General features: G+C 35.9%; 1 protein-coding gene across 3 annotated transcripts; it reads right to left on the bottom strand.

The window, feature by feature from the left end:
- Positions 1–560: 560 nt before the first annotated feature.
- LOC125674713 (uncharacterized) lies at positions 561–21,227 on the bottom strand. Of its 3 annotated transcripts, XM_056157728.1 has the most exons (8): positions 20,762–21,227; positions 13,154–13,231; positions 11,066–11,197; positions 7,526–10,510; positions 5,113–5,175; positions 2,557–5,004; positions 2,414–2,444; positions 561–1,322 (listed from the first exon to the last, which is right to left on the bottom strand). In XM_056157728.1, the coding sequence occupies exons 2-7, from the start codon at positions 13,161–13,163 to the stop codon at positions 2,422–2,424; spliced, it is 5,661 nt and encodes a 1,886-aa protein (XP_056013703.1). In that variant the 5' UTR covers positions 13,164–13,231; positions 20,762–21,227; the 3' UTR covers positions 561–1,322; positions 2,414–2,421. The 3 variants fall into 3 exon arrangements, with proteins under 3 accessions (XP_056013703.1, XP_048767922.2, XP_056013702.1); XM_048911965.2 differs by lacking the exon at positions 2,414–2,444; XM_056157727.1 differs by lacking the exons at positions 2,414–2,444; positions 20,762–21,227 and having other exon boundaries at positions 13,154–13,393.
- Positions 21,228–21,305: the final 78 nt, after the last annotated feature.

The raw sequence follows: 21,305 nt of genomic DNA, 5'->3' as shown, positions 1-21,305 counted from the left end.
TTATAGGATTTATGGGATTGGTTCCTGTTCGTTATCTTCACTTGTTCATCAACAGTATTACATAAAACATTTATATTTGATATATCTATATATGGTATTTTGTAATGCAACTATTCCTTTTCTAAATCCAGGTTTTGTGGTAAGAAAATAGGTCACTAATGTTGATAGTCTAATGTAGAATTAAAAAAAATAAACATGAATAGTTTTTCACTAAAAAAAACGACGCAAGGACCCAAAGGCCTGATCAAGACAGAATGATCAGGGCGGGCTTGACTTGTCAACAGGCGATGCTTACTCCTCCTAGACACCCAATCCCACCTCTGGTGATTCTAGAGGTCCTTGCCTACTGTTCTCGATTTTGTATTCTATATAGGATTAATGGGATTGGCCACTATTTGTTATCTTCACTTTTTCATTGCTAGAGTTTTCTTTAAAAAAAAACTTTATTTGTATCTTTTATTGATGAAACATCAAGCATAAATAGAGTAACCCCGATTACGATAAATTAACGTTCCCCTAGCGTAGGTAAACACATTACAAGAATGGAAAAGATGCACCAATTTCTAATTATAACTTTATTAGTTGATTAATATTTACATTATTAAGAATTAAAATTAACATAGCACTATAATGATATGAATATAACATTGAACAGTGTTATAAGATTAACAATGAAATGTATATACCGGATAATTCAGTAAGCAGGATTACTGTCCGATATCACGCATATTTCACCGTACTCGTGTGTGTATTACACCATTCAGTACAGGAATAAATTCCATGTCACCTTTTCGAAGTATAAAAGCGGCATACTTGATATTGATATATGGATTTTTCAGGTGCGTATCTGTATGCAACGTGACATAGCTTCTTGACTAACTCAGATTAAATGTATCGAGTATATCAATAATCTTATGAAGTAAAGAATATCTGGATGTAACCGATTACATTAGTTTAATTGCTTTTTCTCACATCACATGTCATTGGGTTTTTCCGATCCCGCTTTCCAACCTTTGAAAAATGTCGAATATATTTCACTATTCTCCGAAGAATATTTTTAAAGACAGGGATATCAGAAAATTTGTCAGCCATGTTGTGGACACTGAACTTGCTCTTCGAAATCAAAATTCGAGCAAGTACCGAGTCGTATCCGTGAAACTTCTGTAAATTAAGGAGTTTCCATCACGATGAAGAGGATTTCCATGAATCGCTGTTAATCTCATATATTCATTATGATAAACAGTCAGTCCACTACATGTATAGTATAGATGTAGATGAACTAGCCTGGGTGATCATATCGCCATCTTTGTTCTTTGCTTGTTCTGAAAAGTGATAAAATACAAAATAATCAAATTAACTGTTTTATATATAAAACTGAAGATAACCAACAGTAATTAATCCCATAAATCCTATAAAAAATACAAAATTAAGAGTAGGGCAAACACGGAGTCTCTCTCATCATACCTCAGTTTGTGCACAAAAACTATGTGCCATTACGTCGCTACTACTATATCATAGGGATATCACTATTATATATGTTAAATCAATTTAATGTATAAACAGTTTACATAGTATCATAAAAAAGAAACCAACTAAATTGTCCTATATGTTCAATATTTATCATGAGTCATGTCATTAATTCAGGCATTACATATTTCATATAGAATTAGAACGACTTAATTGTTTTAGACGGTCACAAATGTAGATCAGATTTGATCAAATCTATCACACCGAGATCACCCAACAATGCCACGAGGGTAGGATACGTCGTCCCTACAGATAGATTAATTAAAGACCACATTGTCCTAGCCAGAGTATTACCACAATTTCTGATTAGCATCGAGATTTCGACATCTTAATATCATTCACTGCAGGTTACGCACGTAATGTTTACCAAACATCTTGTCAGATTTTGAAATAGTAATGTATTTCATTAATGGCCATGTCTCGCTAACACAATAATTAAAGAGCATTGTTTTAATTACCCTCCAGAATGTATACGAATAATTAGCATCTCTTTAAATTAAAACAGTTTTAATCAAGGCCCACCTAGAAGTAACCATGTTCATTGTTATCATTGATATTAATCGTACTAAGACTATAAAAAGCGTAACAATATTTTGTAATGAGCCATCAAAACATTTGTTAATGGTATATATTAAATTTTAAATACAATTGTCAATAGTATATTAAATGTAATTAGATCGCATGACATATGCATTAAGTAACTGTTATTTAGTAAATAGCATATGTTCATATAAGTAATGATTAAAGTAATACAATTTTACAGCAATGCTTATGTGTCCTATTAATATATAAGACAAAGAATGCTTGAAAATTATATTTGATTTGAAAGCGATTCTGAGAGACAAAGTTCTGCAGCAGTTTCGAGCATTCATTAAGGAAGGCTTACCTCCAACATTACGATCTATCCTCTAACATCTCTATGAAATGCAAATGTACAAATTACAACAACACTAACGATTTGCATTTAAAAGAAGGTAGAATAAAGTACATGTACCCAATACAAATCTGATTTGAAACAATGCACTTTACCTTTCGATTTCTTATTCCTCCATACTGGCATTTTGTATTTGGTTGGGTTCCTGAAGAACTCTGAAAATGAACTGCTTCTTGATTTCTTTTTCTTTACCTTTTTCCCCTCTGGATCCGGGCTGGTACATATCACTTTCTTGTTTTCCGTTTTATCTGAAAATCGTCGATAAATAATTGGTCTCTTTTTCTCAATTTCTTCATAAATGTGGCTAGAATGCACTGTTAATTCCTCCATACTGGCTGACCGTGCAGATGAAGATTTCCTCTCCTCTGCTGAGCTTGGGATGGAAGGTAAAGTCATTGAATTGTGTGTGTTATTTCCACTAACGTCAACTTGGACCTCTGAATGAAGATCATCAACTTTATCCAAAGGCGATTTGTATTCAGCTTGACAAGTGTCACAGTAATTCGGGTTTTCTATTGCCACTGTCCTTTCGTCTTCCATGTCAATGCTGTCGTATTCTGCATCATTGCATAATGGATCACCACCGATTTCTTGACACTTTTCTGTTGTCTCAGGATCTCTCATCTCACATAAATCAAGTTCACTTGACACAGGAGGTGTTTCTATAGTCGCCTCTACGGTGATATGGTTTCGAGAAGCATTTGGAAGATCTCCATTGTTTTCGCATTCAACACAATTCACACAACTTGCCTCAAGTTTGGATGGCTCTTCACATTTTGAAACTATATGGTTTTCTTTACTTGAAAGTGAACTGTGTTCCATTTTATTGTTATTTCTTTGGCAATCATTTACACTTTCAGCTATTAATGGGGTTGTCAGTGTCATTGCGTTTTCTGAATCGTTAAAAGCATTCACGTCACTTTTCTTATCCACTGACGTTTCGTTTTCTATATCTTTAGAATCATTTTCGTCGTCCGGCGGATTGACTTCATCATTGCAAGCATTCAAACATTTCTCAGCGGTTTTCGTTGCATCGATGTTAGCAGATAGTATTTCCTCAACATTTTGTTCATCTTCCACCTTTTCTTTGTTGGCCATTTCTGTAAACAGATTGACACCGTTCACAGCAATATCTTTTTCATCCATTTCATGAGCAACAGGTGGCGTTTCTAATTGAATTTCTGTATCTAATTCCGATAATTTCACTTCCTCTGGACCAGTCATATCAGAGGTAACTTCTTGAAATTTCCTTTCAAATTCATTTTCAACCGTTATTTCTTTACTGGCTTCAATATCTGCTTCTAATGTCCTCACGTCTGGTTCAGAAATTTTAGCTGCCTGTTTCACGTTCGTATCGCAGACCTGGGCATCAATAGTTTCTTCTTTAATTCCATGTTGATTAATCTGTGACGTTAATGCTTTTGGTTCTACCTTTGGAGCTGATTCGGAATCGTCTTGATCAAATTTCCTGGAATCAGTCACGTTTTGTGCATCCTCAGCGTCCTCTGAAATTTGCTTTATAGATACATACTCCCCAGGACTCAACTTTATTTCAGGATGAAATGAAGTATCAGTTCCACTTTCACTCCGATCACAGCTTTCGTCTGTAGATTTTGATGAAGAGAGTGGCGAAGTCACGGTAATCATCATATTTGCCGTGTCCAGGGAATTATCCTCAGAGTTAGTTGAAACCTCAACATTCGTGTGCTTTTCGTCTAAAGTATGATCCTCAGATTTAGTTTCAACCGCAACACTTGGGATTCCTTCTTCCAAGAAATCACTCTCAGAATCAGTTTTTGCCTCCATATTTGGGTGTAAATCCTCTAAGACTTTTTTCTCAGATTCAATATCAACCTCAATTTTTCGGAGTCCCTCCTCTAAGGATTTTTTGTCTGATTTAATTTCAGCCTCAATATTTGGGGGTCCTTCCTCTAAGGAATTTTTCTCAGATTCAATATCAACCTCAATGTTTGGGGGGTCCTCTTGTAAGGACTTTTTCTCTGATTTGATTTCAACCTCAATATTTGAGGGTCGCTCCTCTAAAGAATTTTTCTCAGATTTAATTTCAACAACAATATTAGGGGATCTCTCCTCTACGGAATATTTCTCTGATATAATTTCAACTTCAATATTTGGGGGACCCTTCTCTAAGGAAGTTTTCTCAGATTTAAGTTCAACTTCAGTGTTTGGGGATCTCTTTTCTAAGGGATTTGTCACATATTTAGTATCAACCTCAATATTTGAGGGCCCCTCCTCTACGGAATTTCCCTCGGCTGTAGTTTCAAAGTCAACATTTCGGAATCCTTCCTTTGGGGAAATTTCCTCAGAATTAGCTTCGTTACTTGGGGACCCTTCTGCTGCACACTTCTCCAGTACCAATTTTGAATTTTCCAAAATTTCATTTTCAATCGCGGGAAGCTGTATATCGTTCTCTACAGTCATGGTAGTAACTTCAATTGTTTTTCCATCTTCGCTTTTTTTCGCTTCATTTTGAAGCCTGTCTTTGATGTTTTGAGACTTCGTGTCTGCATCATTTTCATCATCTAAAAATGTAAAATCCAGGTAATTAGATATTTTTAAAATCAGTGGATTGTAGAATGTGTTTACGCTATATCCTCTGTATAACGGAGTTATCCTTCGTTATTTCATACCTGAGAGTGAGATGATATGCAAGTCCTGGTCCACAACTATCGGAATTTCCTCGTCAAATAAACCTAGAAAGAAACATTGACATTAGCCGTTACTCAGTACATATATTTCTATCGTGACGTGTTTATTGTACATTAAATACCGAAAGGCAATGATAAATCAAGCAATGATACTTTGTATGTATTGCATTTAGCCTCGGGTTAGTGGTTTACCATGCCGTGTCAAGAAAGACATACTGGCTATCACAATGTATATGTTTTATACTATCCGATACACTCTTCAGACCAATACGATAACAAAACTTTTGACACACTGGACATTACTGATATCAATCCATATTTGGATTGATAGAGTTAGAAGCAATATCACTGCCTTTATAACTAGATTGGGTTGTTTAAATTCTACTTGCAATACCTCGTGTATTTGTTAAATGAATTATTTAACCACTGGGACAATGTTGGCTGTGGAATAATCAAGTTAAACACGAGCGTGCATATTAATGTAGCTGGACACCTGTTGCTAATAAGAAAACATGAATACTAATTGGGTAACCTCCATTTATCTTATTATAGTAGAAATGTTAAAAAGTACATAAATGTTAAACACACATTGAAGATTATTCCACTCGTATCTCGTACAACAGGTGTGAATAGCTATTGAATGTAAAATCCTCTGATACTTATCTGACAAGATAATTTAATGTGTTATGTGCAGGTTCCAAAAATAGTTACGGTGTCTTATTATTGGACGCATAATTCATGTGTATAATATGTACATATTTTCTTATTCCATTTGGCTATATTTAGTCAAACACCGACTCACAAATGTCACAAAGTTTTAGTACTATTACAGAAAAAACATTTGCGTTCTTATTTCCATACTGAATATATAACCATTGATCTAGTCTACGTTGACCCTTTTTTCATAATTTTTTTGTTTCAGTCTTCTGATTTTTTTTATATATTGGATATCATCAAAGAATTTATTGCTTTGAACTCAAACTTTTGAATATCATGCCAGTATTTTTTAACTTTTCGAATAATGGTGTCACTTAAAAGAAGGAAATTTCACGGTAGACAATGTGTCGTGTCCTTGTAGTTCTTCTAAAATACATATCTATGTATAGCCCCTTTATCTATGTATAGCCCCTTTCATGTCATTTCAACGTCATCCAATGGTATCTATCGAAATATTAAACGGTAAAGTTTCTATCTTATTATTGTGCAAGATGGCACGCGTATAGGTGATCTATATATAGCCACCCACAGAATTGTTTTGGTAGTGTTTATCTATTAAAATTCAGTTTTGAATCTTTTTATCCTACTACATGTGTTAGAGCATGTTTTATATCATTACAAAAATACCGTTGTATTTGATGGTTGAATTAGTCTAGCAGGAGCATGCACTCCCCAAGTTGACAGGCCGCTGTTAACCCTATATCTTGCAATAAAATTACTTTGAGCCTACTATATCTAACATATGATAAAATACATTTAATATCATGTTAAACCAGACGCACCGTGTCTAAGACATGGATGAAGTATCTAATACTCTTCTGTCACAATGTACGTTTTGTTGTGTATTATGCAAACTTTTAATTGTCATTTGGGTTTTTTTTTCTAATCAAATGTTAAAATCGCCTAGGTTTAGATTAGTTGACTTAAGAAGATGCATTTTGAGTTCTCTGTTTTGTATGTTTTGTAAGGGAGTGACGCTCACCTATCTTAGCATTACAACTAAAGGTACGCAAAGTTGAGAAATTATGATACTTTTTATCTGATTTATGTCCAGATATCCGTGAAAAGTGGAGACCAATTACGTGACACTTTATTGAAAGTGATGCCGTCTATGAAATCAGATTATATTTAGTTTCTCTTTAAAGCTTTAACTTTTGTAGTTTTAAAAGAGATAGAAAAAAGGTTGTTATCACCTATAGACCTATATCTATATGCATCTGTCACATTTTATGTAAAACCATTTTACACTTTCATGTTTCATTGCGCTGATGGGACCGAGAATATATCACCCTGTGAGGTCTCACAGCATGTGTAGAAACGTGTGTCATTAAGGTATTGTGTAACCGCGTCCTATACTATAACGAATCATACATTTTGGATTTTTAAAAAATCACAGACAGCAAAAGCCAGAAAAAATTATTTTGATCGATATATCTTACACTGATATCCTACATAGTAATGCGTGTAACCACGCCCACTTAATCTTACACTGATATCCTACATAGTAATGCGTGTAACCACGCCCACTTAATCTTACACTGATATCCTACATAGTAATGCGTGTAACCACGCCCACTTACTCTTACACTGATATCCTACATAGTAATGCGTGTAACCACGCCCACTTAATCTTACACTGATATCCTACATAGTAATGCGTGTAACCACGCCCACTTACTTTTTCTGTTTCCCTGTCTTATCGGATTGCTGATGAATGGCCTCGTTTTAGTTTTGTTTGTGTGTAATCCAAGGCTTTCTAAAAATGACGACTTCAGAGGACGCCTACCCTTTCCCTTTCCTCGGGTCTTTTCAAGAGTTTTTTCGGAACTAGTTTTGACCTCTCCTTCGCGTGAGTGCTCTATATTAAGTGCAGGCATGCTTTTGGCCTCCAGCGAACGTTCGGGAATTATTTCTTCGTTGATTTCGGAACAAGTGATATCAGCTCCTATGGTTTTGGTTTCCACATGTTCATGAATAGAAGAGCCACTGTGCTTTCTCTCTTCAATCTTTTCATCTCTAGGCCAGATATTCTTTTCCTCTTGAGGGCTTTTGTCAGATTTATTGGACGATGTAGATATTCGACGTCTGAATTCTGCGACTCCAAAGAAGTCTGAAATTTTGGCGCTGAGGCTGTTTGTTCTTTTCTTTTTCTTCTTTCGTATCGGTGAAGATTTTGCACTAGCTGATGCTGCGGGGCCCCCTTCTGTATGGGCTCCAGAAGTGCTTTGTAACTCAAGAGATTCATCTTCTTCATCATATAATTTCCTTTTTTCTTGTCTTCTGTTCATATCTGTAGCATCATGGCTGTCGGTCAGATTAACATTGTCATCTGTACAAGTGACATCAATAACGGATGCTTGAATTTCCTCCGAAGCATGGTTTTCGGAGTTCTCTAAGACTTGGACACTTACTTCCATGTTATTGTTGTCCAGGTAATCAGTCAAATGGGAATCATTCACAGCATAATCAGAAATACCAGAATCGCTCAAAACTGATTTCTCTTGATCATGGCTTAGTGTAACCTTTTCCTCGATTTCGTCGCCCATTGGTGTCAGGTTGAAATCTGCACTTTCAATGGTTATGTCTTTTTCTGACTCATTGATATCAATTTCCTTTCCATTGCAATTTATTTCCTCTTTGGAAAATGATTCTTCTAATTTAGTGTTATCAACATTCAGATCAGACTGCGTTTCTGAGGTTGAATTTAAATCAATATCATCAAATTCAGAGTCTGAAGAATTCGAAGAACAAATTGGCTTCTTGTCAACGTCATCTGCTGCACATATTTCTTTCTCCCGACATTCCACGTACATAAGTTTTGGTTCGTTATTTTCACCATGGCTAGCGTCTGTCTGCTGTTCGTCAGATGATACTGCTTCAGATTTCGATTTGATATCCAATGACGCCGTTGCTCCTTGTGCAGATCTTTTGTCTACATACGGGTCTTTACCCTTTTTCTTGCTCTTTTTAGGACTCTCTCTGTGAAGCAGATATTTCAGAAGGCTATTTCTCTTTTTTACCTTTGTAGGCGATGGAGATTTATGTCCGCATTCTTGACCCTTTTCATGAACTGTTGTATCGGTTTCCACTGTTTTCGTACCTACACTTTCGTTTACAACCTCCTGATCCCGACTTTCGCTTACATTTTGAAGGTCAACGTCAGCATTGATATGATTTTCACCAGTTCTAATTAAGTTATTATGCTCAATAGCGTCTCTGATCGTTTCATCTTCATCATCTGTGGCAGTTAAAGCATGTGTGTTGTCGTTGGTGTTTTCAGTATAATTTTCTACATCAGTATGTCCCTCCTCGTCTTTCACATCTTTCACAATAAGTCCTACGTAAACTGGACCTAGGTCCTCTGCTTCCACACGAGGAGCTGTCGATTTCATAATTAAATCAGTATCAATATCTAAATCCGAATCCGATTCAGATTCCGTATCTTCATTTGTTTCTGGCATTACTTCAATTATCTCAGGGGATCCGGTTTTACGGGTAACACATGCATACTCGCTGCATATGGCATGCGCTTTCTGCGTTGCTCCTTCATATGAAATTCCATTTGTTTGAAGGATGGTCACTTTGGTTCTCTGTGGTTCCTCCCATTGAAATGATGATTTTTCGTATGTTGGGGATGTGTGGTTTACAGTAAAGTCATGTTCAGCCGCGTATGCCCCCGCCACTCGAGTTTTTGATTTTTCCATGCTTTCCTTTCGTCTTGGTTTAATACTCTTCCATGCGTCATTGAATTTAACACCAAATTTTGAAAGAGGGGATTTCCTCTTTGATCTGTCTTTCTCTTCCTCGGCAGACGTCTGCCTTTGAATCTCCTCTTTCTTTATAATTTCCGAGATGACTTTTGTTTCTAGATTATCTCTATCGTATGTTTTATCGCTGATACATTTCAGATTCTCTTTCACATTTTCTTTGTTGTCTACAATTTGATTTTCGACGTGAACGTTCACCGTGTTTGGTGGTAGTATTGCTTCTTCAACGACTGCTGCGTTTTCATAATTTTGTTGGTCTGGTTTGGAACACAATGTCAACATTTCCTCACTTTCAACCTGATCAATTTCTTCATTATCAGTCTTATTATTTCCATCGCAATAGACATTTCCGTCAAGTTTGTCATCACTATCAGACACACCTGTTGTAAATCCATTGGTTTTCAGAGCGAAAACTCTGGCTTTTTCTATGTATTCATCAATGTTGCTATTTCCGCGGTGATACTGGGCACGGGTCACTGTTACTACTTCATCGCTGCCTTCATCGTCTGCAACAACCATGGCTTCACTCCCCTTCATAGCTGATGTGTCGCCATTGCATAACGGAGCCTCTGCACTACTCATACACGAATTACTGATAGCCTTGTCAATATTCTGATCAAGTACTTGATCATTTTCACCAGTCGATCGTTCCTCGTTATGACACGATCGGTCAGTTGGTTTTATATCAATGTTTTCTTTGGATGAACTTTCTGTATCAGTTGGTTCGAGATATTTAACGCACGGTGTTAAATGAATTGTGACGGAACTCCGGAAGGTTGGGGAATGGGGAGAGATATCGCCTCCATTTTCTTCCAAGCTGTGTAAAACTACGTCACAATTCCTTACGTCATTCTCCTCAACGTCCATCTCTAGGCTTCTCCGTAGTATTTCTGAAACTGTAGAATAACATTTATTAACCAGTTATTATAAGAGATATTAACCAGGTATTATAAGAGATATTGGCCAGATATCTAATATTACGTCCTTGAAATATTTGTTCAAGCAACAAATGTATGTTTTTGATGAACATTTCTATAACGAGTCGCTTTGAAAGCATTTGTGAAACCCTAGTACAAAGCATTTCGATTTGGTACGATTCAAATAGCGATTTCGCACATAACAATGTTGAAGAGTTCAGTAATCCTTTATCATCTTGAAACATTATGTTTGCTTTACATAGCTCTGGGAAGAAATTTCAAACGGCGCATTTCGATAAATACTGATTGCATTTTCTCCTTTTGAAATTGCAATTATATTATTATACAAGAAATGTCATTTTAAACGAATCAGTTGCAATGTACAAGACTACAATATTTAATTGATAAAAATCATTATAAACCCGTTAAATTTTCAACATACATACATTGAAATATTAATTTGATTTATGTTTGTGATCATAATTTTGATAATGAAACCAGTCTCTCGCAAACTAGGTATTAAACCACGCGTACCTTTGCGAATGCGGTCACTGGTGGTGTCACCCTTATACACGCCCCCGTCATCCAGCTCCTTATCAGGGTTAGGGAAAATCACCGGACTCTCAAACACGCCACTTTTCCTGGTCCCCTCAGGCGAAGAAGTTTCTGCAGATGACAAAAATTCCAAAATAAAAATGAAAATTAAACACAGTTTCCGTCCTCCAATACTTCACGGCAAATTGCGCCTAAATCGACCTGCCGCTGAAATCGAGCGGAGTTAAAATGACACAGAAGGGAGAAAGAGATTTTCGTAACTTTTGTTACTTTATCTATTATGTCGCGTAGCCATTTAATACCTACGTTTAGCTGTTGGGCTCGGGGTTTCAATTTACATACAAAATGAAGTACATTTGCATTCTTTGACACAAGGTTAATAGGGGGTCTTGTTCCTACTACGCGCAGTTAAACACTAGAAGAGAGACACTGTTTGGTCGCTGGTAAACAATTGATCAGACAGACCACAGATGGCCGCTATACGGATTAATTTAGTCCGATAGTTAATTAATTTGACTGCCTAATCAGGAGTGAATGTACTATCTGCTCTTAAATTCCCCTTCTCGGGATTTTGGTGTTTTTTATCCTAATTAAGGAATAGGTATGATGAATTACATGTGCCCGTGATTGAAACATGTACATCTAATAGATAAAAATATATAGTAGACTGTTTTCCGGAATAATTGTCTTATATATCTGTATGATGGGCATGACCGGTCAACGGGGGGTGGGTATTCCACCTAGGCACCTGAACCCACCTCTGATGCGTCCAGGGGTCCCTCAGACTCTTAATGTTGTATCCTTTATAGAATTTATTGATGACTCTTTGTTATCTTCACTTTTCCGTATATACACATACAACCATTTTAAGATTAACTTAAATTCGACATATGATTCTCACAGAGGTGGTTATATTATCAATAAATTCCTTTGTGGTTCTAATCAACGTATTGACATTATTTTTTCCTTTACAAAACACCAGGTGTTCCATATTTTGAAAATAAAACTTGGTCGAATTATGGATCAACATGCGTGTTGAATTGATGTCTCATTTTATATATACTGTTACACACATTGACATTCCTGTATATATACATCAGGGGCTATCATCTGTGTTTATCTTCAATCATGTGGAGCCCCAAGCGATTCCGGACCACTCCGTGCGTGATATTATGGTCAGTTTGTCAAGTCTGTATATGTAATGCTTAATTCGTGTGATAGAAATAACAGAGACGAATTAGTTCAAAACGTTATAATAGTACATGCATGTTATAAACAGGAATCTAGGTAGAGCAAGTCTCTCTCTCTCTCTCTCTCTCGATCTCGAAACAAACTACATGGACATTACTAATTCGTCGGTTTTTTTTCTTTCTCATAAAAAGACCCCATGCCTCATTTATAAATTGCACAGAACATTAAATCTGTACACCTTTCGTGACACGTGCAATATAACTTTGCGGTATTGCGGTCACGATAACCTAAATACCTATGGTATTGTCTTGTGTCAAATACTTGACGTCTTGCCTGTATACTACTTTTATCCATCTGCGGTGTGTAATTTAGTATTCAGATGCATCCATCTTCATTTTAAAAACAGAATTTTAATGTCACTTCGCCCCCCGAATTCGACTACGGTATTCGACATTCCAGGTCAGTATTTATTTCAGGACAAAATATCGTAACCCTCAACTACAGAAAACATGTTTTGTTTTTCAATTTTTTAAACGTAATAAAAAAACTGAAAATATTTTATATATGATGCCGTAGGTGTCATATTATGAAAATTAATCACCACACTTTGTAAATTTCTGTGCTACCATCAACTAATTAAAATGCACAACTGCAACTTTCTCAGGAACATATAAATGCCAACAAACGATATACGTTCAGCAACAATATGGTGCTTTTTAAATCTAGCAACAAAGATATAAATCTCCTTTTTTTGTAATAATTTTCATCATTTATCAATATATCTTATCATTATAGATTTAGGAATTTTTTTTCGCATTCTATAAAATCAAAACTGTCATTCACTTATATAGGGAATCCATTGAAAGACGGACTTACCATTTCCCATGTTGGAGCCGCGGAGGAATATCCTTCAGGAGACAGATATTTGGGGTTTTATCACTACATGGAATTTCTCTGGAAAAAAAAATCAACCCGGTATTACTAGAAGCGGGGACACAGGTTACGTATAAAGGAAAGCAACCCAGTGAAAACTCTGAGCAGAGCGCAAAAAACGAAACGAAATGATGAGTCTCAATAAAACAGTGTACATAACGAGGAATCCATTGTAGTCCGTGCAATGTGGCTTTATAAGACGTAAAACTGTCACGTTACAAATTCCGTCATGTTATACAAAGGTACCTGACGCTATTTATACCTGCGGGACAGCAGAATGGCATGTCAAATTGACCAACCCACCCATCGAATTAACCATTAAAACCAAATAACAGAAAAGTGGATGTGCAGGAAAAAATATAGACCTTACCGCTGAAGATTGTGGCGGTCCCCGAATGAGTTGAAAACTGACGTGCGGCAGAAAAAATATGATCATTTCAAGAGAGAGGCCCGTTGTGGTTTAATTTATTATGCAAATCAAAAACAGCACTACATAAATCAAAACTTTAAGTTCACTTGAACAAAAAATGTCGATCAAATGTTTTATGTGACAAGCAAGTGAAAAAAAAAATATATGTTGGTGAATTTTGCTTTTATTGTACGTATTTCGCTGTGCTATCGCGATTTATTTACTTTGAATTCTAATTAGTTTTAATTAATTAATCCTACCTTTGATCTCTCGATAAATATTCGTCTTTAAACCCTATGAAATAGTTCGTTTTCACTCTATACATTATAAAAAGGAATTTCATATTTTGCGGGAAAATTGATAAATTTAAGCAAAGTTAACTTATGTGGACAATTATCTATTCTTCGGAACACCATATGTTCAGTAGACGTTTAGTAAAAAAAAAAACCAAAAAACAAAAACAAAAAAACCAAACAATTCACACACATAAAATGGAAACATGAAAATAAAACGCAAAAAGAAATTCCGAAAAAACTCCACTCTTTTTGAAACATTTCAACTCGTATTAAAAAAAATAAACTATTGCATTAAGTTTGTAAAACTTACAAGTTTTCTAATTGCTACTATCCACAACTTGTATCGGTCAGCAGGCACCAAACCCAGAAAAATGCGAGCGCGGAGCGTCGGTCCTTTAATCATGTGACCTAATGGACAGGTTAAGATCCAGTTATTGACAGGCTAATTGATGGGCAATGTTAAATATTTCTGTACCAGCTACACACGCCATACCTGGAGAAAGTTGTTCGGAAAATGTATACCTGTAGATACGTCTGATACTGCTGGAGAGGGGGAACTACGTAGTACACAGCATCGCTTGTCTAGATACAATTGTTATTACGAGGGAACATTTGATAAACTTTCCTATTATACAGTACAGCTTGTATAGATACAGTTGTTATTACGGGGGGGTGGGGGTGGGGTTACATTTTATAGAACTTCCTAATATACAATACAGCTTGTCTAGATACAGTTGTTATTACGGGGGGGGGGGGGGGTGTTACATTTTATAGAACTTCCTAATATACAATACAGCTTGTCTAGATACAGTTGTTATTATGGGGGTACATTTGATAAACTTTCCTAGTATACAGTACAGCTTGTATACTAGATACAGTTGTTATTAGGGGGGGGGGGTTACATTTGATAGAACTTCCTGATATACAATACAGCTTGTATAGACACAGTTGTTATTATGGGGGATATATTAAGTAGAACTTCCTAGTCTATATTATAGCCTGTATGGATACACCTGTTATTACGGTGGGTACATAAGACATAACTACCTCAGATACAACACAGCATGTATAGACACGGCTGTAATTGGGGAAGGGGGCGAGAGAACTACGTGATATACAGTGCAACCTGTATAGACACGGTTGTTATTGCGGGGGCGAGAGAACTTCCTAATATACAGTACGTCCTGTATAGACACGGCTGTTATTGGGATAGGGGCCGAGAGAACTACGTGATATACAGTACAGCCGGTATAGGCACGGCTGTTATTGGGGGAGGGGGCGAGAGAACTACGTGATATGCAGTGCAGCCTGTATAGACAAGGTTGTTATTGCGGGGGCGAGAGGACTACCTGATAAAACAGTAGCGCTTGCTCTTTTGTTGGAGACGAAAAGCTATATAGTACTTCGGTTGTGAGCTGAGGTATGTAGTTTAGTCATCTTGCAGGGGTCGGGGCGGTGGAATGGAATCAAAGAAAATTAATTTTGATGGTTGTCAATCAAATAACAATAAAAAATAAAAGTTGTGACGATGGAGACCGATTAATGGTGCACTTGTGAAGGTTATAGAAGTATTGAGATTGGTAGCATAAAGAATGACACAGGGGGTGTCTCTCTAAATCACACTCAGTAATGGAACAGGGGGTGTCTCTCTAAATCACAATCAGTAATGGAACAGGGGGTGTCTCTCTAAATCACACTCAGTAATGGAACAGGGGGTGTCTCTCTAAATAACACTCAGCATTCTCACAACTTCAGTCTGAAAGTTCAATAAGTACAGTCTGATGATAGAACGACACCTGTGCATAAATCTCCCCAGTATGACCCGGAGAGCTGGCGTGTTTTAACGTAAATCACTATCTAGTGGTGGTTCATAGCAGTTGTCTACAATAGACACCGTCTGTCGTCTGGCCAAGGAAAATTCAGTGACGCAGACATATTCCAGAACTTCGGAATGGAGATTGAGTGGACGAGATTCCAATCAGGAAGGCAAAGTTTCGTGTATGTGACAAAGAATCCCAAAAGTAGTCTCGAATTGACCGGGGAAACGGAGACAGGAGACCACGAACGGCATGGTGGATAGCTATGACGTCATAACTGAAAACGATCAGACATGGCTGATGGCGTCACAACATACAGTCAGGGAGAGGGGTGGGAGGCGGAAAACTTATGGTGACCTTCTGACTTATACGAGATAACGAGGACAAATAAATAAGTAAGAAAAGGCCATTTAAACGTATGATAAATTACCTTATTATATTCCAAAACTACAAATGTAATATCTATTTTGTATGTATATAAGTCTATATATCAAATACTTTAAAACCAATCTAATTAAAATCGGACCTCATAGATCCGCACCGTATACTCTGCGTAAGAAGAACTATTGTAGCGATTGTTAGCGTATTCTAGGATCTGATTTTAATTAGATTGCTTTAAAACTTGCATGAAAGTATTCCTATTGAAAATATGTAGAATAACTGTTTCTATGCTGTGAGTATGTAAGTTATGCACATTTTTTAAATCGCTAGAAAGTTTCGTCAGAATTTGCATTAACTTTTTGTTATGTGCATACATGATGCGGGATATTCCCTACTTTGCATTTGTGTATGTAAACTGCAATGTTGAGCCCGTTTCAGAGATTGCAGTGCTATGACATTCTAACCCGTCTCTTTACTATGTAACGTATAGGAATGTTCAACACTTTTGTTTTCGGTTTATTGTTGTTTGGTTGACAAAGAAGTTTAAATTCAAAACTAAAGTTCTGAATTTCACATCCAATCTGGCTTAATATTTTTTTTTTTTTTTTTTTTTTTTTTTTTTTTTTTTTTTTTTACATCTAAGACAAATCAAATTGAAATGAAATATGACCTTTGAAATATAAATAGCATATTTAAAAAAGTTGTCGCCAGTCGTTCTGGGTAGCGTGTGTCTGATGAATTTGGACGATCATTTTTGGTTTGGATTTCATTGTTTGCTATAACGTTTGATAACAGACTTTTCTTTATTTCCTTGCTTTGAATTATAAGATGCTCGGTTTCGTTTCGTGAAACGTTGACATAATTATACGTTGTAGGAGTTCAATTACACAGCTAAACTTAGGACGCCGTATAGAACGTCCTAGTGCATTCTATTGTTATCATAAATGAATATATATTTTTAGTGCACTTTAGCCATTGCTAAGCAAAAAAAAAAAAATTAAATTATGAAAACATTCATTAAAGAATAGCGTTTTTCTTATCGTTAACTTTTTTTCCCTTATCGTTGTGTGTGTGTGGTTTTTTTTTTTGGGGGGGGGGGTATTGGTATTCGACAAGAGGAAAAGGTGTGAAATGGAAACACGGTCTAATTTTGAGGGAATTTTTTTTCTATTTATACTTCGTGTCCGCGTTTTTCATGCGCTTCTGAAGACCCCACACTGACTGATATTTACTGCAGGATTCTTGTGCACAATCCGGAATCTGAAATCGTTCTACAGATACAGCAGTACTTTTGAAATCAATATGTCATATTGTAATTTTTTTAATTAACTGGGTGGGTGTACACTACAAGAAATAATGATATAAGTATTCTTATGGATTCTTATAATGCTTTGATAGTATGGAATTGATTTAAATTGATTTGGGAAACATTGCAATAATTAAATATATTTATCAAACTAATGGAAAAAGGTTTTTCATTTACTGGGTGAGTGTATAGACAACAATTACAGTATATGACAACACTAGAAATGACACTATCATCGCCATGGTAGAAATAGAAATTACAGAAACATCACATCTTCTCATATAAATTTCAAATGCTCAGTCAGCCCCCAAGGTACATGTATCCGATAAATACAGGAAAAATCGGTTTGCTTTCAAATTCTGTTTAAAGAAAAAATTGTGGACGTAATCGATAGATTCCTACAAAAACGACAAATAGGGTCAACTCGACTTTGACTGTGTCATTTACTAAACACCTCTCATCCTCAAGACAAAGCCAGACGAGCAGGTCATCACTCAGGACAATATTGTCTGTCATGTCACGTGTAACTTGTGGTCAGAGAGTACGACGTACGTCATTATCTCGATTTGTTGTGTCTCTGATACAATGAAACCTGTCCAATCCGACACACACCGGGAAACAAGGTTTTGTCGGAATATACGTGTGTCGGGATAAACAATGGAAATATGAAATTGAAAATGAAAACGAGGGTCGGAATAATCAATGAAATGGTTTAAACAAGTGTCGGATGAAGCAATTTTTACTGTATTATGATTTGACACTTAATCTGTTTTGTAAATCTAGCGATTTGAAATTCTTTCCTTTCTCATTCACAAATTTACAGAATTTCATCCGCCGTATATGGAGTGTAGACTGTTCTGTTTTTGGATCCTGTAATTATTGGTTATTGACAAGAAGCAGACGCACACTCAGAGTTAATCACATTGATTGAAAAACTCCAATGGTAGGACGTTTATTATCTCGCGTGTGATATACCGTAAATTTGGAAAATACATTCATAGGGATATCTGAAAGGGACAAATTAATTCATTTTCTATTGAAATAAGAGAAGGTTTGTGGAATGAATTGAAAACTCACAATTATAGAGCTTACAGCCCAATATGATCCCCCCCCCCCCAAAGGATCTTATATATTAGCCCTCTGAGTATGTGCATAATAATAATATTATTATATTAGCCCTCTGAGTGTGTACATATCTATCTATACAAGCATCACAAGTACTCAACTCTTCAGGAATGTGTATACTATTATATATATATTATCGTCACCTGAATCCTATTAATGTCAACCTCGCACCATAAGGATATTATTTATAGGAATCTTATCTACGACGAGCAAACAAAAAACACAGACCAGATAAAGATGGGTTTTGATCTGTTAGTTATAAAAAATATGATAAGGAGAGGGGAAAACAGCATAAACAAACGGCAGTCGAGCGAAACGATAGCTTGACAGGGATCAGAGAGAAACTCTGCGAAATGGTCGCCTGCCGTGAACTAAGATACGACTTTTTATGGCGGACCTTGGGTGTTACTATCAGTCTCAATGATCGATAATAAAATGCCTGACCATTACATTAAGTGGAAGAAATGGTTGAGGTCTAGCGATCCAGCATAACGAGTGAGGGCGTATCACGTCATCTGAAGAATGTTTTAAAAGCGACAGTGGAGAATATGTAGTGGCTGTTTCAGTCGATCTCGCGATCTCTCGTTTGGGTGTAGTCTGGCGAAAAATGGTCAGGAAGTTATTTCCTGTTTTTTTGTTTTTTTTTTATTATTATTATTACTTTCTGAACTATCCAAGGATCTAATACGTTATCTTGAGTGTTTTTTCTCTTTTTTAAAAATTTAAATTTCAATCATTACGATTGTTAAGGAAAAGATCATGTGACATGTGGCATCTACTTCGCCACCTATAATTTACTTTTAGATTAAAACTTTCAAAGATTTTCTAAGAACTTGGTCATTTCACTTCCTAAAAGATTACAAAATCAAAAGGTAATAAACCATGCGTCGATGTCTTCCCTCCCGAGTACAGTCCTGACTGCAAGGTTGGATCGCATTATGGAAAATGACATTGAAAGATTGGCATTCAGAATGGAAATAATTGTACTCTTAGTCACACGGAGGATAAGTCATTATTTTCTCCGTGACTACTCACGTGGTTTTCCGTATTATGTTAATTTCATTGTTATATAATGTATTAAAAATTTAACCGTAATTTGAAACTACTTCGTATGCCCTTTCTGTCATTCTGGACGAGAAGAGCTATGCAAGATTTCAATGTCAGCTAAACCATAATCTAAAAACTAAATTTGACCTAAAAAATTGGGTAATGAACTGATATGCAAAAGTAAAATGCTAATTTTTCACCAACAGCATTTCTTTCTCCTTGTACGTGTATTTAGCCTTACTCAGTGTGTATGCATCACACAAGGTTTTGCAATGCATGAAGATTTATTGAGTTACACAGATATTTCACTGTATGTTTGCTCCTAAAGTATATGGGTACGAATGAGTCAGTAAAATTATTTCACATACTAAACTAATATTATGAATTCTGCATTCTTGAGCTTAATTAGGTTGAGAATATGACATTATTACAACGAGAGAGAGAGAGAGAGAGAGAGAGAGAGAGAGAGAGAGAGAGAGAGAGAGAGAGAGTGTGTGTGTGTGTAGGCGTGTTCTAATTCTTAGTCTTTTAGATTTATCTATTTAGTAGAACTAGTTTACTTTGGCTTGAATATTTTTTTCTGATTTCTATGACAAAATAGTAACAAATACAAAAAAAGTATTCTTTCACCATTAAATTTCAGTCAGCATTGTTGTTTGGTTTTAAGTCTAGATAGTTAATTGATTTGCATTTGACGATAAAACCAATCAAAGTTTTACTTTGCTTAAACGAAGCGACTCTTTCACGTACGTGGTTAGGAAGTGCCCTTTCCACCTAAAGAATGGGGACAGGCCCCCTAATGGCACAAAATCGCCATTTTTTTTTTTATCAAGAAATTCATACAAAGAAAAAAATTATTTCCGAATATAGACTCCCATTGACAAATTCATTTTGCACCGTCTGTACTTTTTGTGGTTCTAGTACATTTCATTCATCACGATGTCATGGTTGAATTAATATTTCACGACATTTTTAACATCAATTTATCTTGAGATTTAGCAGATTTTTTATCCTATGAATAAATAAACATTGTTCTGTTTTGTATTCTTAAGTGTGACTATACTTATCTCTTCACTTGTGACAGAAATAAACTACTATAAAATAAATAAACAATACATAGGATGAAAAAAAAAAAACCCCGAATGGAAAGAAACTACCCGGAATATGTACCTTCGTTGCATCTTCAGCCTTGTGTATATCTTCAGAAGTAACTGTGTCTTTCACTCCATATACTACACAAATATTTTTGTCGTCCGTCCCAAGAGTGTAGATTTCTATCAGTGTTATAATCCGCACGGTATGTTGTGGCAGAGGACGTGTCAAATACGATAATTTATTCCACAATACTGAGACAGAGACTCCGTATTATACATGCATGCCGAAAGGTAACAATGATAAAAACACATGCATTCCACGCGTGCACGTGTAAAAAAAACCCAGTAATTATTATGTTCTCTGATTACATCCTAGTGTTGTTGTTATTTTTATCCAGAGCTCTTGATACTTTGATCAAACGAGAAATTATAAGGAGGATTTATTTGTAAAAAAAAAAAAAAAAATCTTTTTAAAAGTCTTTGAATGGCTTTTACCTGTAAAGTCTCACTCTTATACAAACTTTAATTGTCCCCGCATTAGCGAAACGAACTTATACTTTGTGTTCGGGATAAAATGTTATCAAATCATAATAACGTTACTATATCAAGATAACCTATTT

This window comes from Ostrea edulis, chromosome 3, assembly GCF_947568905.1.
Source record: "Ostrea edulis chromosome 3, xbOstEdul1.1, whole genome shotgun sequence".
Taxonomy (NCBI): domain Eukaryota; kingdom Metazoa; phylum Mollusca; class Bivalvia; order Ostreida; family Ostreidae; genus Ostrea; species Ostrea edulis.
Note: the sequence above shows the minus strand (reverse complement) of the source record. Positions and strands in the feature narration are given on the sequence as shown.

What these genes read in the sequence shown, in the direction of transcription:
- LOC125674713 (XM_048911965.2), bottom strand. An exon ending in CAGTGACCGCATTCGCAAAG is followed by an intron (nt 10,511 to 11,065) that starts GTACGCGTGGTT and finishes GTTATTCTACAG; the next exon opens with TTTCAGAAATACTACGGAGA. An exon ending in AAGACAGGGAAACAGAAAAA is followed by an intron (nt 5,176 to 7,525) that starts GTAAGTGGGCGT and finishes GTTTCTTTCTAG; the next exon opens with GTTTATTTGACGAGGAAATT.